Genomic DNA, 19,898 nt, shown 5'->3' with positions numbered 1-19,898 from the left:
TCTGTGGCCTATGCACAGTGCACACACACCACTCTATGATACTATGAATAACGCGCATACACAGTGCACACATGCCACTATGCATAGCACATACACAAAGTTCAAATACACACACATAGTATTGAGCGCATTGCAGACTTCCTAGTATGGGCCGCAGATTTCTCAGTGCACTCCCCTCCTCTCCTTCTCAGTGTGCCCCCCTCCTCTCCTCTCTCTCTCTCTCATGGGCCACAGATTTCTCAGTGCACTCCCCTCCTCTCCTTCTCAGTGTGCCCCCCTCCTCTCTCTCTCTCTCTCTCTCTCTCTCTCTCTCTCTCTCTCTCTCTCTCTCTCTCTCTCTCTCAGACTTCAAACTGTGGAAAAGTGGTATGTATGCACGCATGAGAGAGAGGGAGGGCCACAACTTACTTTGGTATTTTGGGTGGCCGTTACAAAGATTAGGGAGAGATGATGAGGTCGTCCACTTTTGGAGGTGTGGAGGGTGGTTGACTTGTAATAGCATGTGCGTAGAGGGTAGTGGGTGCTTAAAGCACCCTCCACACCCCTAGAGGGCCTTGTCAGTTGTGGTAAAAGCTAACAAGCTATCAACTTTCCATTGGCTACCCCTGTAAACTTCTGAGACTAGAGGGTTATGGGGGCGGCCTCTTAGGGGGGCGGCTATAATTGTGGATTTGGGACATTAAAAAAGGTATATGAGGCTGCTATGTTGGAAATCTAGGGATGCTACTTATCTCCCTAGTTTAGTAGTTTTTCTAATTTAGTCATTTCTAGCTTACCCTTCCAAGTTTACTAGACTATGCTGCCTAGGTCACCAATTTTCGTAGTTTACCTATTTATATGTCAGTTATCTTAGTTTACTTCTCGTCAGCTACCTTAGTTTACCATCCTTAGTGTACCAAGTTTCCTAGTTTACTAGGATCTAACAGTACAAAAATGTCGACAAGTAGCAATATCATCTTTGAGCATAGATCCTACCCTACAAGGGTTTTTAAGGCCCCGTGTGAAATAGTGATGAGGTTGGCCCACCCCTCATAAACCTAAAAATCCATGTATATATATATATATATATATATGACAATAAGAAGCATGTGTGTGGAGCATGTGACCAACCTTAAGCTAAGAGATTGCTCATATTGGTGCATGTGATTAGATTAAGTTTAATAATATCTTTGATTATTAAAGCGAGATTTAAAAAGAATCGCATTTTAATATTGTGGAGTTTCTACTTGTAATAAGAGGTGTGGAGTGGCTATTGACTTGGAAGTTGTCCCATTCACACTCCACCACACTTCTATTTGCCACATGTATGAATTAGCTTCATCCACTTCACCTTGTCTCCCATGTGTGCATAGGATGCCATGGCATATACCCATGCACTCATGATGCCTCCCTTTGCTATATTGGCCATGTTTTAGTTCTCTTCTCTAGATATGAGAGTGGAAGAGAGTCCTTGTAATAATAAATCTTTTCTTACTCTAAATGATGAAATGTAGTGGTCTACCACATCATCTCTCTTAAAGGTTAAGCCTTAGCTTCTTTCTATATATAACGTGGCTTGACCTAAGGACAAGCCCTCACGCAACCACCACCCTCCCTCCCAGATTGCGTTGCAGAGGTTGCAAAGGATTCATCGCCACCGCCCTCCCTCCCAAACTGCATTGCAAAGGTTGTCGTGTTTCCTCTAGAGATTCAACTTGATTCACATCTTCTTCGTCTTCACATTTTTATTTATTGACGTTGCTGTGCTGGTTGGTATTGTAGCTTGCTTCTGCGGGTGAGTTCTCTCTCTCTCTCTCTCTCTCTCTCTCTCTCTCTCTCTCTCTCTCTCTCTCTCGCTTGTTGTTTTGATTAATATACTTCGTGTTTGTGCAAATTATCTGCTCTCCTCTAGATTAAAATGTTTCACACTCCTTCGTCTTTAAGTTCTTCCTCGTTGACGTGCCGTTTTGCTAGGCGAGTTCTCTCTCTCTCTCTCTCTCTTGCTGTTTTGATTAATTTTTCGTGTTTGTGCAGGTTAAAGCCCTAGCTGACATTTTTGTGTTATCGAATCCTAGTAAACTAGGAAACTTGGTACACTAGGGATGGTAAACTAAGGTAGCCGACGAGAAGTAAACTAAGATTACCGACATATAAATTGGTAAAGTAGGAAAATTGGTGACATATAAATTGGTAAAGTAGGAAAATTGGTGACCTAGGCAGCATAGTCAAGTAAACTTGGAAGGAAAATTAGAAATGACTAAATTAGAAAAATTACTAAACTAGGAGCATCCTTAGATTTCCAACATGGCAGCATCATATACCTTTTTTAATGTCCCAAATCCACAATTTTAGCCGGCCCCCTAATTTACTTCTTGCCGAAAACCCTACCTACACCAAAAATGGTGGCGCGAGCGACCGGACCATTTGTGAGTGTGGATCCGTGGATCCACAGCGTCCTTCCATGCTCCACTTCTGGGCACACATCGACGAAAATTCCATCAGCAAGATGATTTCGGTGGATGCATCTTCTTCTACATCGCAGGTTCTTTGCCCGTTTCCTACTTTCTCAAAGGGGGAAGGGAGGAACTCAGCACTTGTTAAACAAGACCCCTGCAGGCTGCCAAATCAGCTTTTCTCAGTAACCACGACTCTTAAATCTGCTTCCCCGAAGAGGAAGGCCAGCGCAAATGACTACGAGCAGGACGCTGTCCAACAGGAAAATCAGGTAGGTTTGAGCTGGTATCAGGAGCTTTTTATTTATCTGAATTATTTTGTTGTCTGGAGATTTTTAGGTGTGGATGTTCTCTTCTGTGCTTGCTGGGCTTCATTATCGCTAAGTCTGCCCTTCACCAGAAACTTAGTTCGATGGTTTGTTTTACCTATGAAGATTTGTCTACTAAGGTGACATGTATTTATTCATGATCCTGCACCTCCTGTTTGGGGTTTATGATATGAATGGGGATGCCATAGCACGTAGTCTATACTATGCATGATGGAGTTGATGACTTGAAGCTTTGTGAGTAGTCCTTCATGCTATCAAGATCACAATTAGTTCAGATATCCAATGCAAGTTTTTCACTTTATGTGAAAAAGAAAGACAGAGGAATCATGATATTAGTCATTTATATAGATGACTTGATTATCACTGGTGATAGTGATTTTGATATACATGTCAGAATGCTTTTGAAGTAGGAGTTGGAGATGAAGGATTTGGGTGAGTTGCGGTATTTCTTGGGTATAGAGGTGGTGAGATCATCTTATGACATTTTGTGTTACAGAGGTGTTATGGATTGGACATGTTGTCCAAGTATGGTATGACAGACTCTAAGCCTATTTTAGTGCCATTGGAGTAGAACACAAAGCTTTCCGCAGATACGTGTGAGCTTTTGGAGGACCCAGTATGTGCATGCGCACAGTGGGTAGCTTGATCCACATGACCATTATTAGGCCAGACTTGAGCTATGTTGTTGGACTTGTGAGTTAGTTTATGCAGGCTTCCTGGAGTTTATGCAGGCTTCCAGGAAGCCACACTTCGATGTGGTTAAACGGATTCTCAGGTGCATAAAGTCTACAGTTGATTATGGACTTTTCTATGAGATTGACACATAGATACAATGTCACGTGCCATGGCTAATCTCCAGCATGAGTAGCCTAATTTCCTGTTTAATGAAGCAAATATGATAGCATTTAGAGGATCATTAGTAGTAGAATCATTACTATAAGCATCAGATCAGTATCATCAGCATCAGCTTCAGCATCACCATCATCATCATCATCATCAGCATCAACATCATCATCATCATCATTACCATGAGGGTCTGGAGGACCTATCGACAGCGAGCAGGTAGTCTAGGCAACAGTTGACTATCATCAACATGAAGGCCATAACATGGGACAACAATGAAGTGAAACACAACCAATTAAATGGGATTTAATTTCTATTATTTGTCTAGTATTTGGCTTACAGCATTTTTGTTGGCTGACCAGCATCCTTAACTCATATGTAAGCATCAAGTCATAATTTAGTTCATGAAGCAAGTCATTTTCATCATTGCCAAGTAAAAATCATCAACCATCATGTAGAAGGGGCCAGAGATCACCCCCTTTGGGACTGACCAAGGGCCTAATCATGCACACACATTCAGTAACCATGTACAGGCATTAAAGCAACCTTTTTGTACCATATTAATATAGAAAACGGTGACACCCACTACCTCTCTCTCTCTTCTTCTCTCTCCTCTGTCTTAATCATGTTAAATCAACATCTTGTTCTTAATTAGGCTTAGGGATGTGGATCAGTACAATAAGGCTTCCGTGCATGCATCATTGGTATCATAGCATTTAGGCTCAGCCACTAAGTAAGTGCCAAGGAGATGCACAGATCCAGCAGAAGAATGCAGCAGGGTAGCAGATGGACAAAGCTAGAGGAAGCATTCCTCAAGGGTATGTATGCAGAACGAGTACATCATTAAGCTTCCAGATTAGTTTCTAAGGCCTAGCAACAAGCATGATCATTTCCGGTAGGTGACCTATCACTATGTTAAGGGAACGGGATAGGAGGTGTAACTCGCGGTGGGTGCTCGGGGGACTAGGGCCTTTGACACACTTGTTGATACCGTCAATGTATATAAAAACATTTAAACATGGCCACATCCTTAACACATATCCATCATCACTTTGCATAAAACATAAAGTTGGACAAAACATCCACAAATGCTGAAAATGGAGCTTGCACGTGTGACACCGCATAGAGGCCGGAATGGGCCGACTCCCCCCTTGGAGTATTTTATTACCCAAGGAGAATAATATCATGTACAAGTTTTGAGGGCCTTACTCTCCCCACGGGAGATGCTGGATTATCCCTATACAAATGCCATAACACAGCCCAAAACAAGGCTACCAAGCCGGAACATAGGCTGTAGAAATGCGGAGCCAACAATATAATCCATATACCTCCGTGTGGGTATTGATTCTTCCCCCAAAAACCACGGGTCTTCATGCAATAGAGCTGGTACAGCAAGTACAACTCTCCATTCAGCCGGTACAGTAGGTACAATGTCTGGTATAGCAAGTACAGTGGCTGGTACAGCAGGTATAGCAAGTACAAACGTTGGTACAGTAAGTACAATGACTAGTACAGCAGGTATAGTGGTTGGTACAGCCGGTACGGTGGTTGGTACAGAGGCTGATACAGCTGGTACGGTGGCTGGTATAGCAAGTACAGCAAGTACAACTGCTGGTGCAACAAGTACAATGGCTAGAAATCATAATAAATGATTAAATTCCCTTGCCTTCAGTATTTCTTTGCGATGGAAGCCTCCAAAACAGTCCCCAACAGCCGGTATTCTTCATGGGCAGCCTTCAAGAGAGAGAGAAAGAGAGTAGCCATCATTAGGGCAGCCTTGAACGGTGGTAGAGGCTAGTGTGCAGCAAGAGAGCCTCCATTAATGAAGAGAGAGGGCTCCAATTTATAGATTTGGGCCTCCCATGAGCTAAAATGGCAAGAGAAGGCTACGATGACAAGTGGAGAGCCACACAATAGCTGAAGTGACAAGTGTGAGGCCACTTGTCTCACTTTGATCCACTTTCTAACAAGTGTCACGCCACTTGTCTCACTTTGGTCCACCTCCTTGCCACATGTCCCAATCTAATAGATGGGTTCTTCCATAAACTTTCTCTCTAAAAATATCCCAACTGGTAGACATTCTGTCATAGGCACTTTGCCAACTTTTGGTATCTGCTCAATTCCAAATGTAATGATGCGAACAGAATTTCCATCGGAGTCGGGCCAAAAATAGCAACTCTTGTTGGGTTTTATGTTGTGTATGCACCCAGAGGAGTGCTAGTGATCATCAGTAGATTACTGGGGCACTTTTTACTTCAGTTAGTGGAGGTTTTTCCCCCTAGTTTAGCTCAGTTTCACTTATATGCAGTTTATAAGTGTTTTGGTCCACCCGGCACATTTATGGCCGGACATGTGAACACTTATCTTTAGGGTCACTATCATGTGGCTATTGTACTTCACTTTTCATCAATCAAGCATACTGAAGTCGTGTTCTCTCTGCATCTTGGTTTCCACGCTTGCTTGAACTTGTGTAAACCCTAACCCTAACCCTAACCCTTCATTGCCTTCAATTGGTATCAGAGCATTGAAGCTCTGCATAGCCCTGCCCGTACACTGCCAAGCTTTTGTTGCTGCTGCCCGTACAGCATCCGTACATCCAGTCTGCGCCGCCTTCAGCTACACGAGTGCGCTAGCTGCCCGTACATCAAGATTGCGCTGCCTTCAGCTACACATCTGCGCCTGCTGCCCGTACATCCAGTCAAGCGCCGCCTACAACTTCTGTACCTGGTCGCCTTCAGTCGGGTACTGCAACAGGCGTCGCCTACAACTTCTGTACCTGGTCGCCTTCAGTCGGGTACTGCAACAGGCGTCGCCTACAACTACTGTACCTGCCCGTACAGTAAGCGCCGCCTTCAAGAGTTCTGTACCTGGTCGCCTCAACGCTGCAGCACCCTGTACAGCTTCCGTACCTGTCAGAGCCGACCAGAATCTGCCACGTCAACATTCGACTGCAGTTTAGCCTTCAGCTTCCGTACTGCTTTCGTACCTGCTTCAGTACAGCACCTCGACTATAGTTGCCGTGTACCTGCACAATACAGTCGACTGTACTACTGCTTAGCACAGAAGTGGTAAGCATTACATATTTTGAATATTGGGCATTTTTATTTTCTCTGTGAAAATATACAGGCACAACAGGCAGATTTTCTAGCAAGGAAATATACAGGTTTTTTGCACAGTTTGGGTGCAGCAAATTTGGGCATTTTTGGGGCATTTTGGCATTGTGTACGCCATTTGCTACTCTACTCAATCATTGGTGCATTGAGCTGCACATTCAGAGGATTGAGAGTGTAGGCATATTTGGGTGAACTGTATTCAGTGGAGTACAGTTGTTATCAGGGTTTCTGCTATTGGGTTTTTTGGTAAACAGGTACAACATTGTGCGTAAAGCATAATGGCAAATCAACAGCAAAGTGATGTATTCACATATTTGTCTAAGGAAGACAAATTGGATGGCACGAACTGCTCCTTGTGGAGTTTTATGCTGAAGAATGTGCTTGTGGCAAAAGGTCTTTGGGATTTTGTTAGTGGTGATGAACCACGTCCAGGTCCATTGGCTCCAGAGACTCCTCCCCAAGGGGGTGCTCGTGGACGAGGACAACAGGTACAGGCTCCAGGATAGCCATTGCTTGTTCAAAGAACAAATGCTCAAAAGACATGGGATGCCAGGGATGCACAAGCTTTGTCACTCATTGCATTGTCAGTACAGAGGTCCATTATACCTCATATTCGTTCAGCTGGCTCTTCACAGAATGCATGGGTGACTTTGGAGCAGATGTATGCTGCTCGTAATGAGGCTAGGATCTCATTTTTGAAAAGAGAGCTAGAAAATCAGAAAATGAATGAAGGAGATGATATGTCTAGCCACTTAAACAAGCTGTAGGATTTAAGAGAGCAACTCATCAATGTGTATGAGATTATTCCTGAGACACAGCTTGTGTCCACCATCTTGCACTCTTTGCCAAGATCTTACTTGGCTTTTCATACCTCTTTGAACCTCAGCATGAGGAATGCTGTTGAACCCCTCAAGTATCAGGAACTTGTTGCTCTCTTACTACAAGAGGAGCAAATGAGGAAGAATATGAATATGAACACAAATGCTGAACAAGCATTTACTACAGGTCAAAAGGGGAAAGGAAAAACTCAGCCAAAGAGTGCAAATCAAAATTAAGGTGATGGTGGTTCTTCACAGGATACCAAGAAAAGTGATGGACAGCCCAAGAAGAAGGGCAAATGTCATTACTGTAAGAAGCCAGGTCACTACATCACGGAATGTAGGAAGAGGATTGCCAAAGAGAAGGCAAAGGAAGCTGGGATGTCTGTTAATGATGCTTCTAAAGCTCCTCCAGAGACTGCTTCTTTTGTTGAGGACAGGGATTATTGTTTTTATACATGCAGCTATGATGCCTCTTGGTCTTCACAGGCACTCAGTTTGACAGAGCATGCACGTACTTGGTATTTTGATAGTGGTGCCTCAAAGCATATCACATCTCGCAGGGATTTGTTTAGTCATGTTGGCCCTGCCCCTGTTGGCAAAACTGTTCAGTGTGCCAACAATGCTTCATATCCAGTTCGTGGCATTGGGGAGATTCAGCTCACAGCCATTGATGGCTCCATTCTCCGCCTTACAGATGCCTTATATGTACCAGGGATAAAGAAGAATTTGTTGTCCATTTCTTCTTTAGCACATTGTGGTATGCAAGTCCACTTTGATGATGATAAATGCATGGTCAGAGACAAAGCTAATGCCTTGACCTTGATGCTTACTGGTACATTATGTCATGGACTTTGTCAGTTGGATGCATTTCAGCCAGTGGATCAGTCTGCTTATCATGCATTCACTCTTACTCCAGCTATGGTTGATGCGGAGTTATGGCATGCTCGCATGGGGCATGTAAATTTTGGTAGTCTTATGCTTATGCAGCGACATAATATGTTTACAGATCTACCTCTCATGGAGAAGCCTCCAGATCACATTTGTGAAGGATGTATTTTGGGAAAAATGCACAGGTTTTCCTTCCCACGTGATCAGGCTCTAAGAGCAACTGCAAAGTTGCAACTTATACACAGTGATCTTTGTGGTCCCATGCAGACAAAGTCATTAGGTGGTTGCTTCTATTTTGCAACTTATACACAGTGATCTTTGTGGTCCCATGCAGACAAAGTCATTAGGTGGTTGCTTCTATTTTGCAACATTTATTGATGACTTCTCTCATATATGCTGGGTCTATCCTTTGACACAGAAATCACAGGTATATGATGCATTTTTGGCCTTTGTAGCACTTGCTGAGACAGAGTCAGGATGCAAGGTGAAGACTCTCCGTTTTGACCGAGGGGGGGAATATATGTCACATATGCTGAATTCCTTTCTTGGGAGTAGAGGTATAAAACATCAGTATACTACTCCTTACACTCCACAGCAGAATGGGGTTGCAGAAAGGAAGAATCGGTCACTCATGGAGATGGCCAGATGTATGCTAAAGGCAAAAAGGCTACCACATATCTTTTGGGTGGAAGCAGTAATGTGTGCTTGTCATATTTTGAATCGATGTCCCACAAAGGCATTGGTTTCTATTACTCCTTTTGAGGCTTGGCATGGCCGCAAGCCTTCTGTATCGCATTTTCGTATCTTTGGGTGTCTTGCAGATGCACACATACCCAAAGAGTTGAGGAGGAAGCTGGATGATAAAGCCACAAAATGCATTTTTGTTGGGTATAGCCGTGAGAGCAAGGGCTACAGGTTATATGACCCACTATCCAGGAAGATATTCAGTAGTCGGGATGTGATTTTTGATGAAAAATCAGAAATATCCATGGCTGGTTATGAGGCAAATCAGGCTGAAAATGGTGTGTTTGAAGGTCTACTACCCATGGAGTTTCATTCCACAGTTGGTGATCCAACTCATGAGGGTATAGGACAGCCAGCAAATGATGTAGGTGGTGCAGAAATTCAGCAGCCAAATGAGCCAGAAGCTGAACCAAATATGGGGCAGCAGGCACCACAGGTCAGACATATACCTAGATGGTATTTGAGGACATTACAGGACAGCCATTTAGAGGGTCCTCTTGCTGGTCGTACTCGTAGGGAGACAAGGACCAATGAGCATGCACACATCATGGATTTGAATCTGGTTATGGCAGCCAGTTTACAGGATGATGATGAGCCTGATTCATTTGTGGATGCACGAGATAATGTGCATTGGAACAAAGCCATGCAGGATGAGCTTGATTCTATTAAAAGGAATCAAACATGGGATTTGGTTGATCTGCCCAAAGGCAAGAAAGCAATTGGTACTAAATGGGTCTATAAGTTGAAAAGACATGCAGATGGATCCATTGACAGGTACAAAGCCCGTCTAGTTGCAAAGGGCTATGCACAGAAGAAGGGCATTGATTATGAGGAGACATTTGCTCCTACATCCTGTATGTCGACACTTAGGTGTGTCATTGCATTGGCTGCACATCGTGGTTGGGTTGTTCACCAGTTGGACATAAAGACTGCATTCCTACATGGGGACCTTGAGGAGGAAGTTTATGTATTTCAGCCCATGGGATTTGCAGAACATGGTCATGAGGGAAAAGTTTGCAGGCTGAAAAAGGCCTTGTATGGTTTGAAACAAGCTCCACGAGCTTGGTATGCAAAAATAGATGCTTTTCTACTCACTCAGGGATTTGTGAACAGTCCATCAGAGGCCACTCTGTAAGTGATCACATATCACTCCAGGGGGGTTTGTTGGGTTTTATGCTGTGTATGCACCCAGAGCAGTGCTAGTGATCATTAATAGATTACTGGGGCACTTTTTACTTCAGTTAGTGGAGGTTTTTTCCCCCAGTTTAGCTCAGTTTCACTTATATGCAGTTTATAAGTGTTTTGGTCCACCCGGTACATTTATGGCCGGACATGTGAACACTTATCTTTAGGGTCACTATCATGTGGCTATTGTACTTCACTTTTCATCAATCAAGCATACTGAAGTCGTGTTCTCTCTGCATCTTGGTTTCCACGCCTGCTTGAACTTGTGTAAACCCTAACCCTAACCCTTCATTGCCTTCAACTCTCCTAAATTTTAGGAGTGTGGTCCTTTGTATTATAGGATAATCCCCCATTCCCAAAGCTTGTACTTTCCAAATATTTAAACATCCTGGAGTCCACAAGACCCCTTTCAGACTGGGAAATATCCAGGCTGGTGACATCCTCCCTAGCTTCTTAAAAGTTGTCCGCAACTTTAAGCTTCAAGCCATATATTCAAGATATACTCATGTGCCATCAAGTGGGCGAGACGAGACAGTTTCAAAAATCCAATATAACCGAAGAATCCATGTCCCAAAGAAATGGACGAGACTAAATAAGTCTCCATAATATCAATATCAAAATCATGTCCCAAGATAAATGGGTGAGACAAAAAACAGTCCCATAAGTCCAGATATCATAATCATGTCCCAAGTAAATGGGCGAGACAAATCAGTCCCATAAGTCCAGATATCATAATCCATGTCCCAAGTAAATGGGCGAGACAAAACAGTTCCATAAGTCCAGATATCATAATCCATATCCCAAGTAAATGGGCGAGACAAAATAAGTGTCCTGCCAACAAGACATCGGTCCACATGACCCTTGGCATAGACATAAGTCCCGTCATGTCCACTTTACCACTTGCACTCCATGTTGGTACTCTGACCACACACCTTGGATGAGAGGTGGGCTCAAGTAACAAGATAAAACAATCACTCGCAGGCATAGATAACCTGGTGTTCCATAAGCATTTCTGCTACACATAGTTTATAGGCATTTCGGCCACCAATAGTTTGTAGGCATTTCAGCCCCATCAACTCACACTACCCTCTCAAGTGCCCATGTTCCCTTCCATCTGCTCTCTATTGTTCCACCCACACATGGTAGAAACAATCTTCAAGAGAGCACGTAGGACAAGAGAACACTACACAGGGTATGTTGTGCTTGTTACGATCCTTTGAAGTGCCGATATTCCCTTCCATCTGCTCTCTATTGTTCCACCCTCACATGGTAGAAACAATCTTCAAGAGAGCACGTATGTCACGTGCATCCCGCACTTGGATGCCACGTAGACATTTCTGTACAGAAGGTGCAAGACCTGGGATGGTGAACTGGTCCCATGTGAGCCCAGTCCGGGACGAGTCCCAGGGATCCATCTCAGTCGTCCGAGGTCAGGTGTGCATTGTCCTGCACATGAGTCCAAGGTCAGGTGTGCACTGTCCTGCACATGAAACAGTGCCAGTCCGCGATGTGAGTCTCCCTCTAGAATGATGTCAGTGGTTCTGTGTATCTGGTTTGGTACCAGATGCCAGATCACTGAGTAGATTAGGTTTAGGACAAGGGGCCAGCCCATAGGGCTACCCCGGATCTGAGTGGGGGCACGGGAATGGTGTAGAACCACCCCCATGAGGGCCAGGAAGGCCCAGGCTGAACCCACCAGCCATGGAGGGGCTGTAGGACAGCCCTAGGGCACAGATCAGGCAATCTCCAGGAGATTACAGCCTTTATATGGCTGTAGGGCATGTATGGGGCAGCCCATACAGGCTGCCCAACCCTGGGATTGTGGACAAAAGATGTGTCCAGCCCTTCAGGATCAGGTGCCTGATGTCCAGCCAGCCAGGAAGAGATGCGCAGACATTATGGGATTTTTCCAGCATTTTTGGGGATTTAATTCAGCATTTATTGCTGAATTTACTCAGTCGTGGGAATATGATGCTGGCTGCCTGTTTATCAGCTGGCCGACTGCTCATGATGGGAAGTATAAATAGAGGAAGCCACAATCCCATAATTCATCTCAGTTTTCACCAAGTGCTCAAGCGAATCAAGGGCCAGTCAAGCCAAGGAGATCGCCAAGCAAAGGTTTGGACTTCTGAAGGTCAAGGGCAGGATTCTCCAGCCAAGAAAAGGTCAAGTTTTCTGTATTTGTTTTCAGATTTACATCATTCTAATAAAGCAAATACACCATCCGTGGTGGGGGCCCTACAGAGGGTAATTGGGACCCAATACTATGTCCTCTCCATCTCCCCCTTCTCTCTCTATTTTCTGCACATCTCCTTTCAGTTTGTGCGTTAATTCCGTCGCGAAAAGAGTGCTGATTTCTGAGTTTTGAAGTACCGATCCTTCTCCGAAGCTTCTGCACATTACAGTGGTATCAGAGCCTACTTCAAGGACAATGATTCAGCAAAGAAAACCAGAAATTTTTTTCGCTCGTGTGGTTGGTTTTTAGACGCCGGTGGACTACCCCTTTCGGAGTGACTCCTGTCCCTCGAAGGACGGTTGGTTTTTAGCCTCCGGAAGCCTCCGGAAGTCTCCCACACAGATAGTGGATGGTCAGATTGCGTTCCGGAAAGGAATTGCATTTTCCCGCTATGGCGAGTTTCGGCGACGAGAGAGAACGAGAACCATGGGACCAGAGTGCACCAGGCAGCCCAGCTAGGGCACCCGGCTTGAGTGTCACAGACATGTTCCAGCAGATGATGCGAGCAATCGCAGACCAGACAACCAAGTTGGATCAGCAGAAGGCGTGGATTTTGCCTCTGGAGGAGCGTTCTCGCTCTCCAGCGTCGTGTTTTCCATCTCCTCCTCCCTCTCCTTCCGTATCCCAGATACCAGATCCTCGTCACAGGGACCCTCTCGCGAGGTCACAGCCGCAGCCAAGCTCCTTGCTTGAGATGCAGATGCGTGCATTGGAGATTCGACAACGAGAAGACGACGCCATGCGACGAGTGGAACACGAGCGTTACCTCAGAGCTTTGGACGCCAGATTGACACTGGCGGCGCCCTCGAATCATTTTCCCGAGAAAATGAATTTCAGTAAGTATAATGGTAAACTCGATCCCACTACTCTTTATTCATGGTTACATCAATTTGAAGCTTACTTTGCCGCAGTTAGGAAAACAGATACTGAGAAAGTGATCTTAGCTAGTTGGTACTTGGAAGGTGAGGCCATTCCTTGGTGGATTCAGTGGGCTCATGCCCACACCAGAGCAGGTATGGCAGCTTATGTGTGGGACGAGTTCGTCCGCGACCTTAAGCAGCGGTTTCTACCGCCCCACTACCTTGAGCGACTCGAAGACGAGTTCAGGGGAGCGCGTTAGAACGCGCAACCAGTCCTTAGTTTGCCAATAAAATTTCGACCTTGTGTCTGCAATTAGACTTATCTGATACGGACAAGAAAGGGCAGTTTTTGTATGGCCTGGACACGCAAATCCAATGGGAGGTGCGTATGTTTAGGCCAGCCACCTTTGAGGACGCACTCTCGCTTGCGCAGAGTGCAGAAATGAAACACAATGGTGGCAAGCCCAAGACTTCCCAGTCGGCTTCTCCCAAGGCTAACGCCTCGTGGGGCAAAAGCCAGAACCAGACGGGGTCTTCCCCAGGACAGAGCCCGGGAGCCTTTGGCTCCAAGAACTCAAACAATGCGTCTAAGCTTACTCCAGACCAGAAAGCGGAGGCAGGCAAGACAGGTGGCAAGTTGAGTGCTGAGGAGCTTTCTCAGTACAAGAAGGAGGGTAGATGTTTCTTTTGTCACACAAAAGGACATACTTCTCGGGATTGTCCGAAGAAGCCTCCAAAGGCCGCCGCCTCCTCCACAGCTTCCGTGGTGAGCACAGCTCCCACACAGACCCCAGCGGCTACCCCTAGTTCTTCAACCCTCGGTGCTTCAGTTGGAGCAATTATTAGCCGGGAGCTCGAAGATAAGCAGAAGGGCCCCCATGACCAGGAGTATGAGCGCAACGAATTGCTCAAGTCCTTTGGCTACATAGGTGGCCAGAGAGTCGTCGTCTTGTTTGACAGCGGCAGCACGGAGGATGTGATCACGGAACAGGTCGCTAGGCGTGCCCGTTTCGAGCTGACTCCGGTGGACAAACAAGTTGAGGGTTTTAGCACAGGTATGACAACGAGCGTCAAGTATGAAGCTCTAGGTGCTAAGTTAGTGATTCAGGGCATAGAGTTTGTGCGTGACTTTATGGTTGCCCCTCTTGTAGGAGCAGGCATAATTTTGGGTATCCAGTGGTTTCACAAGTTTCTTCCTGATGTCAAGTGGGACAAGCACACGTTCCAGATCGATCGGAATGTGTCAAACACCCCGGTGACCATTAAGTGTGAGCCAGGTATTCCAAACTTTCCGCTCATAAGCCACTTGCAGGCTAAGCAAGCAGTCAGGAAAGGCGCACAGTGTGCGATGATTTACATCCGGACAGCCCAGACGGTGGCCAGTGTTTCCGAGAAGTACTCGGTTCTCCATGAAAAGTTCCAGAAGATTTTTCTTCGGGACAGTCTCCCTCCCCAGCTCCCCCCGTCCAGACCGGAGGATCACAAGATTGACCTCCTCCCAGGCTCGGAACCCCCGAGCAAGTTTCCATATCGCCTTTCTAAGGCAATGGAATCGGAGTTGGACCGCCAACTCCAAGAATTGTTGCAAGCTGGCTTCATCCGCCCCAGCGTGTCGCCATTTGCAGCACCGATCTTGTTTGTCAAGAAGAAAGATGGGTCTTCTCGATTGTGTGTCGATTATCGTGCACTCAACAAGCTGACTATCAAGAGCAGATTCCCGATGCCTCGAATTGACTATATTCTCGAGAGGCTGAATGGAGCTAAGGTGTTCTCCAAACTGGATTTAAAGAGTGGGTACCACCAGGTACGGATTGTAGAGGGGGATCCCCAAGACAGCCTTCCGTACAGAACGGGCCCACTATGAATTTGTGGTTATGCCATTTGGATTGACGAACGCCCCAGCTACATTTAACCGCATGATGATGCGTATTTTTCGGGAGTTGATTGGAGAGTGTGTGTTCATATTTCTGGACGACATACTCATATTTTCAGCTACAGTTGAGTAGCATGACATTGATGTGGAGAAAGTCCTTAGGTTGCTGGAAAGCAACGAGCTCTATGTCAATGAAAAGAAGTCAGAATTTTATCTGTTCCAGGTACATTACTTGGGATATATAATTAGTGCTGAAGGCATTCGACTTGATCCGGCTAAAGTGGCCGAGATTGTTAACTGGGAAGTACCTCAGACCGCTTATGACATTAGATCATTTGTGGGTATATGCCAGGCATATTCCACCCACATTGACAAGTTTTCTGATCTCTCGGCAGATCTCACCGATCTCCTAAAGGGAGTGAAAACAAGAAGGCAAAAGATTCGAATGACTCCACGAGCGTTGGAGGCATTCCAGAACCTCAAGGTGGCTTTGTCAGAAGCGCCTTGTTTAGCCCTTGCCTCGTGGGACGAACCATTTCAAGTGATCACCGATGCGAGTAACATCGCAATTGGAGGTGTATTGCAACAGAATGGTCATCCGGTAGCTTACATGTCTCGTAAGTTACTGCCCGCCGAAAAGAACTACTCGGTCTATGATCGTGAACTCCTAGCAGTTATACAGGCCTTGAAACATTGGAAACATTTCCTGTATGGCCGTGACTTCGAGGTTCGCACTGACCATCAGGCATTGCGCTGGATTCAGACGATGCCAAGTGCACAGTGGAGTGATCGACAACACCGCTGGAGTCAGATATTCCAGCAGTTTGGTGGTATGATTGAGTACCTTCCAGGAAAGGCCAATCCAGTGGCCGATGCTTTGAGCAGGAAGGGACAAGTATCTGCGATTCAGACCACTAGACTTGACCTTGTTGGTACTAGAAGACATGAAGCACACGTACGCGGATTCCGAGGAATTCGGTACACAGTGGGAACAGGCATTGGATGCCACAAGACCATGCCATTTTCTGATACGCGATGGTTGGCTTTTCTACAAAGGCCAACTATGTGTCATGAAATCATTCCGGGCAGCGCTTCTCCATGATGCCCATGATGCCATTACAGGTGGTCATAGGGGCATGAATTCGACTCTGGAGAAATTAGAACGGCAATACTATTGGCCAAAGATGAGGCGTGATGTGTTTACATATGTACAACGCTGTGACATTTGTCAAAAGGTGAAAGCTCCTCGTGGAAAGAAGATAGGGTTGTTACAGCCTTTGCCGATTCCTGAGGGTCCTTTCCAAGACATTTCGATGGACTTTGTCACAAATCTGTATCCCAGTCCGAGTAAGCGTAATACGCAGTGTTTAACTATTATTGATATGTTCAGCAAATTTGTTATGCTTATTTCTTGCAGGGCCAATGTGACCGCCGAGGATGTTGCCCAGCTATTCATTCGGCATTGGTACCCGATTGGCGAGATTCCTAGGACCATAGTGTCAGACCGAGATGCCAAGTTTACCAGTCATTTTTGGAGGGCATTGTTTGATAATTTTGGTACTAAGTTGAATTTTTCCAGTGCATTCCACCCACAGACAGATGGCCAGACAGAGATATACAACCAGTTGGCCTTTGATGTGCTGAAGTGTTATGTCCACGATCAGCAAGGTAAGTGGGAATCGTTTTTGCCTTTAGTTCAAGCTGTTTTGAATGACTCTTTTTCTTCAGCTATTGGCAGGACTCCATATGAGGCAGCGTTTGGAAGGCCTTTTCAGTCGTTGTTAACCAGGACTTCGTCTTCAATACCGGAGGCGAACAGAGTGACGGAGTCTTACCAGGAGATCCTAGAGTCCGTTAAAGACAGATTGGCTAAAGCGCAAGAGGCCTACACTCGACAGGCCAATAAAGACCGAAGGGACATGAAGTTTTCGGAAGGGGATTGGGTGTATCTTCGGATTATGAAGCAAAGATTGAAGCAGGTGGGCAAGTGATGTCCAAAGTTGTCTTTCAGGAGCTTCGGACCATTTCCCATCCGGAAAAAGATTAATGAGGTGTCTATGCAGTTAAAGCTACCTCCGAGTTGGACTATGCACGATGTATTTCATGTCAGTTGGTTAAAGCCATATGCAAGTCCACCCCCTTCAGAGGTCAAAGACGAAGCGGAACCAGACATTATTGATGAAGCAGAAGTAATGGTTCCAGAACAGATCCTTTTGCACCGTTTCAAGCATGGCTCAGGCCGAAGACTACGACAGTTTCTCACAAAGTTTCAGGACCGAGGAACTCATGAAGCGGTATGGCTCGACAAAGAATTTTTCGAAGACTATCCGGCATTATTGACGGATTATTTGGAGGCTATGTAGCTACACATGAGTCCAAGGTCAGGTGTGCACTGTCCTGCACATGAAACAGTGCCAGTCCGCGCTGTGAGTCTCCCTCTAGAATGATGTTAGTGGTTCTGTGTATCTGGTTTGGTACCAGATGCCAGATCACTGAGTAGATTAGGTTTAGGACAAGGGGCCAGCCCATAGGGCTACCCCGGATCTGAGTGGGGGCACGGGAATGGTGTAGAACCACCCCCATGAGGGCCAGGAAGGCCCAGGCTGAACCCACCAGCCATGGAGGGGCTGTAGGACAGCCCTAGGGCACAGATCAGGCAATCTCCAGGAGATTACAGCCTTTATATGGCTGTAGGGCATGTATGGGGCAGCCCATACAGGCTGCCCAACCCTGGGATTGTGGACAAAAGATGTGTCCAGCCCTTCAGAAGCAGGCGCCTGATGTCCAGCCAGCCAGGAAGAGATGCGCAGACATTATGGGATTTTTCCAGCATTTTTGGGGATTTAACTTAGCATTTATTGCTGAATTTACTCAGTCGTGGGAATATGATGCTGGCTGCCTGTTTATCAGCTGGCCGACTGCTCATGATGGGAAGTATAAATAGAGGAAGCCACAATCCCATAATTCATCTCAGTTTTCACCAAGTGCTCAAGCCAATCAAGGGCCAGTCAAGCCAAGGAGATTGCCAAGCAAAGGGGTGGACTTCTGAAGGTCAAGGGCTGGAATCTCCAGCCAAGAAAAGGTCAAGTTTTCTGTATTTGTTTTCAGATTTACATCATTCTAATAAAGCAAATACACCATCCGTGGTGGGGGCCCTACAGAGGGTAATTGGGACCCAATACTGTGTCCTCTCCATCTCCCCCTTCTCTCTCTATTTTCTGCACATCTCCTTTCAGTTTGTGCGTTAATTCCGTTGCGAAAAGAGTGCTGATTTCTGAGTTTTGAAGTACTGATCCTTCTCCGAAGCTTCCGCACATTACAACGTAGGACAAGAGAACACTACACAGGGTATGTTGTGCTTGTCACTATCCTTTGAAGTGCCGATGTTCCCTTCCATCTGCTCTCTATTGTTCCACCCTCACATGGTAGAAACAATCTTCAAGAGAGCACGTAGGACAAGAGAACACTACACAGGGTATGTGAATCATGAGTTTCATAAGTCCAATGCATCCCAAATAAAGGGAGCCAAAAAGAATAATCCATCCCAGTAAAAGGGAGCCATAAACATAATCCATAAACCTGAGGATGGATCCAAATCCCTAGAAAAGAAGTCCAAGAATCCATAGACCTGTATACCATAATCCTTGTATACCATAACTCTTACCACATACTCCGTGCTAACCACACACCTTGGAGTAGAGGTGGACTTAATCCATAAAAGCATCATATCCATGAGATATCCAAAGATTTCTTCTCTATAAACTCGGACAGATTCGTCCATAGAAATTGCTTGTGAAGCCCAATATCTATATAAATCTCGTCCAAGAAAGAAATCTCCATAGATATAATCCATCCCAATAAAGGGAGCCATGAAAAGAATTCATCCCATTAAAGGGAGCCATAAACAATGTTTCCCTGAAACCATCTCAAGGCAAACAACACCACCTTTCTCCTTGCATGGCTATACAAGGATTAGTGAACATCAAAAACACTTCATAGTAAATAGCAAAAGCACCAACTTTGCAAACTCAAAGTATACTTAGCTTTTCTTTGCCAGGTTGATCATGAAGCCAAAAGAAATATCTTGTCACCATATCCTTAAGATATCCTGAGATATATCTCCATATAGCTTGCTTGTAAGCTTGATAATATAATCCACAATATCCATATGGAAAGAGTGCTAAACGTGTGCACATAAAGCCAACTCCACATTTCCAAGATAAATTTTGTGAATTCATAAATCCTTAGACCAAGCTGTCTATTGCTCATGCTCTTGCTTCATAGGCTCTGAAGTGGCTGGCCATGCTTAATAGCAATGATGGTAAGTGTGGTCCCCACTTGAGATCTTTTCCCTTCCTTATTGATAGAAGGAAGCCTCCGCTTCCAAGAAAGCCTATGCTCTGATACCAATGTAACTCGCGGTGGGTGCCCGGGGGACTAGGGCCTTTGACACACTTGTTGATACCGTCAATGCATATTAAAACATTTAAACATGGCCACATCCTTAACACATATCCATCATCACTTTGCATAAAACATAAAGCTGGACAAAACATCCACAAATGCTGAAAATG

The 19,898-nt window shown here is 45.4% G+C and overlaps 1 protein-coding gene across 1 annotated transcript in view; it reads left to right on the top strand.

Annotated features, from left to right (window-relative positions):
• Positions 1-2,366: 2,366 nt before the first annotated feature.
• The window catches only part of LOC147618799 (uncharacterized), a 40,589-nt gene continuing 23,057 nt past the window's right edge, over positions 2,367-19,898 (top strand). Inside the window, exon 1 of the mRNA XM_086773867.1 lies at positions 2,367-2,704. Within this exon, the coding sequence (XP_086629993.1) occupies positions 2,441-2,704 (264 nt within the window). The 5' untranslated portion in view covers positions 2,367-2,440. The remainder of the gene's footprint in view (positions 2,705-19,898) is intronic.

This window comes from Cibotium barometz, chromosome 34 (assembly GCF_041138505.1).
Source record: "Cibotium barometz isolate CiBa-2024 chromosome 34, ASM4113850v1, whole genome shotgun sequence".
Lineage (NCBI taxonomy): Eukaryota > Viridiplantae > Streptophyta > Polypodiopsida > Cyatheales > Cibotiaceae > Cibotium > Cibotium barometz.
Note: the sequence above shows the minus strand (reverse complement) of the source record. Positions and strands in the feature narration are given on the sequence as shown.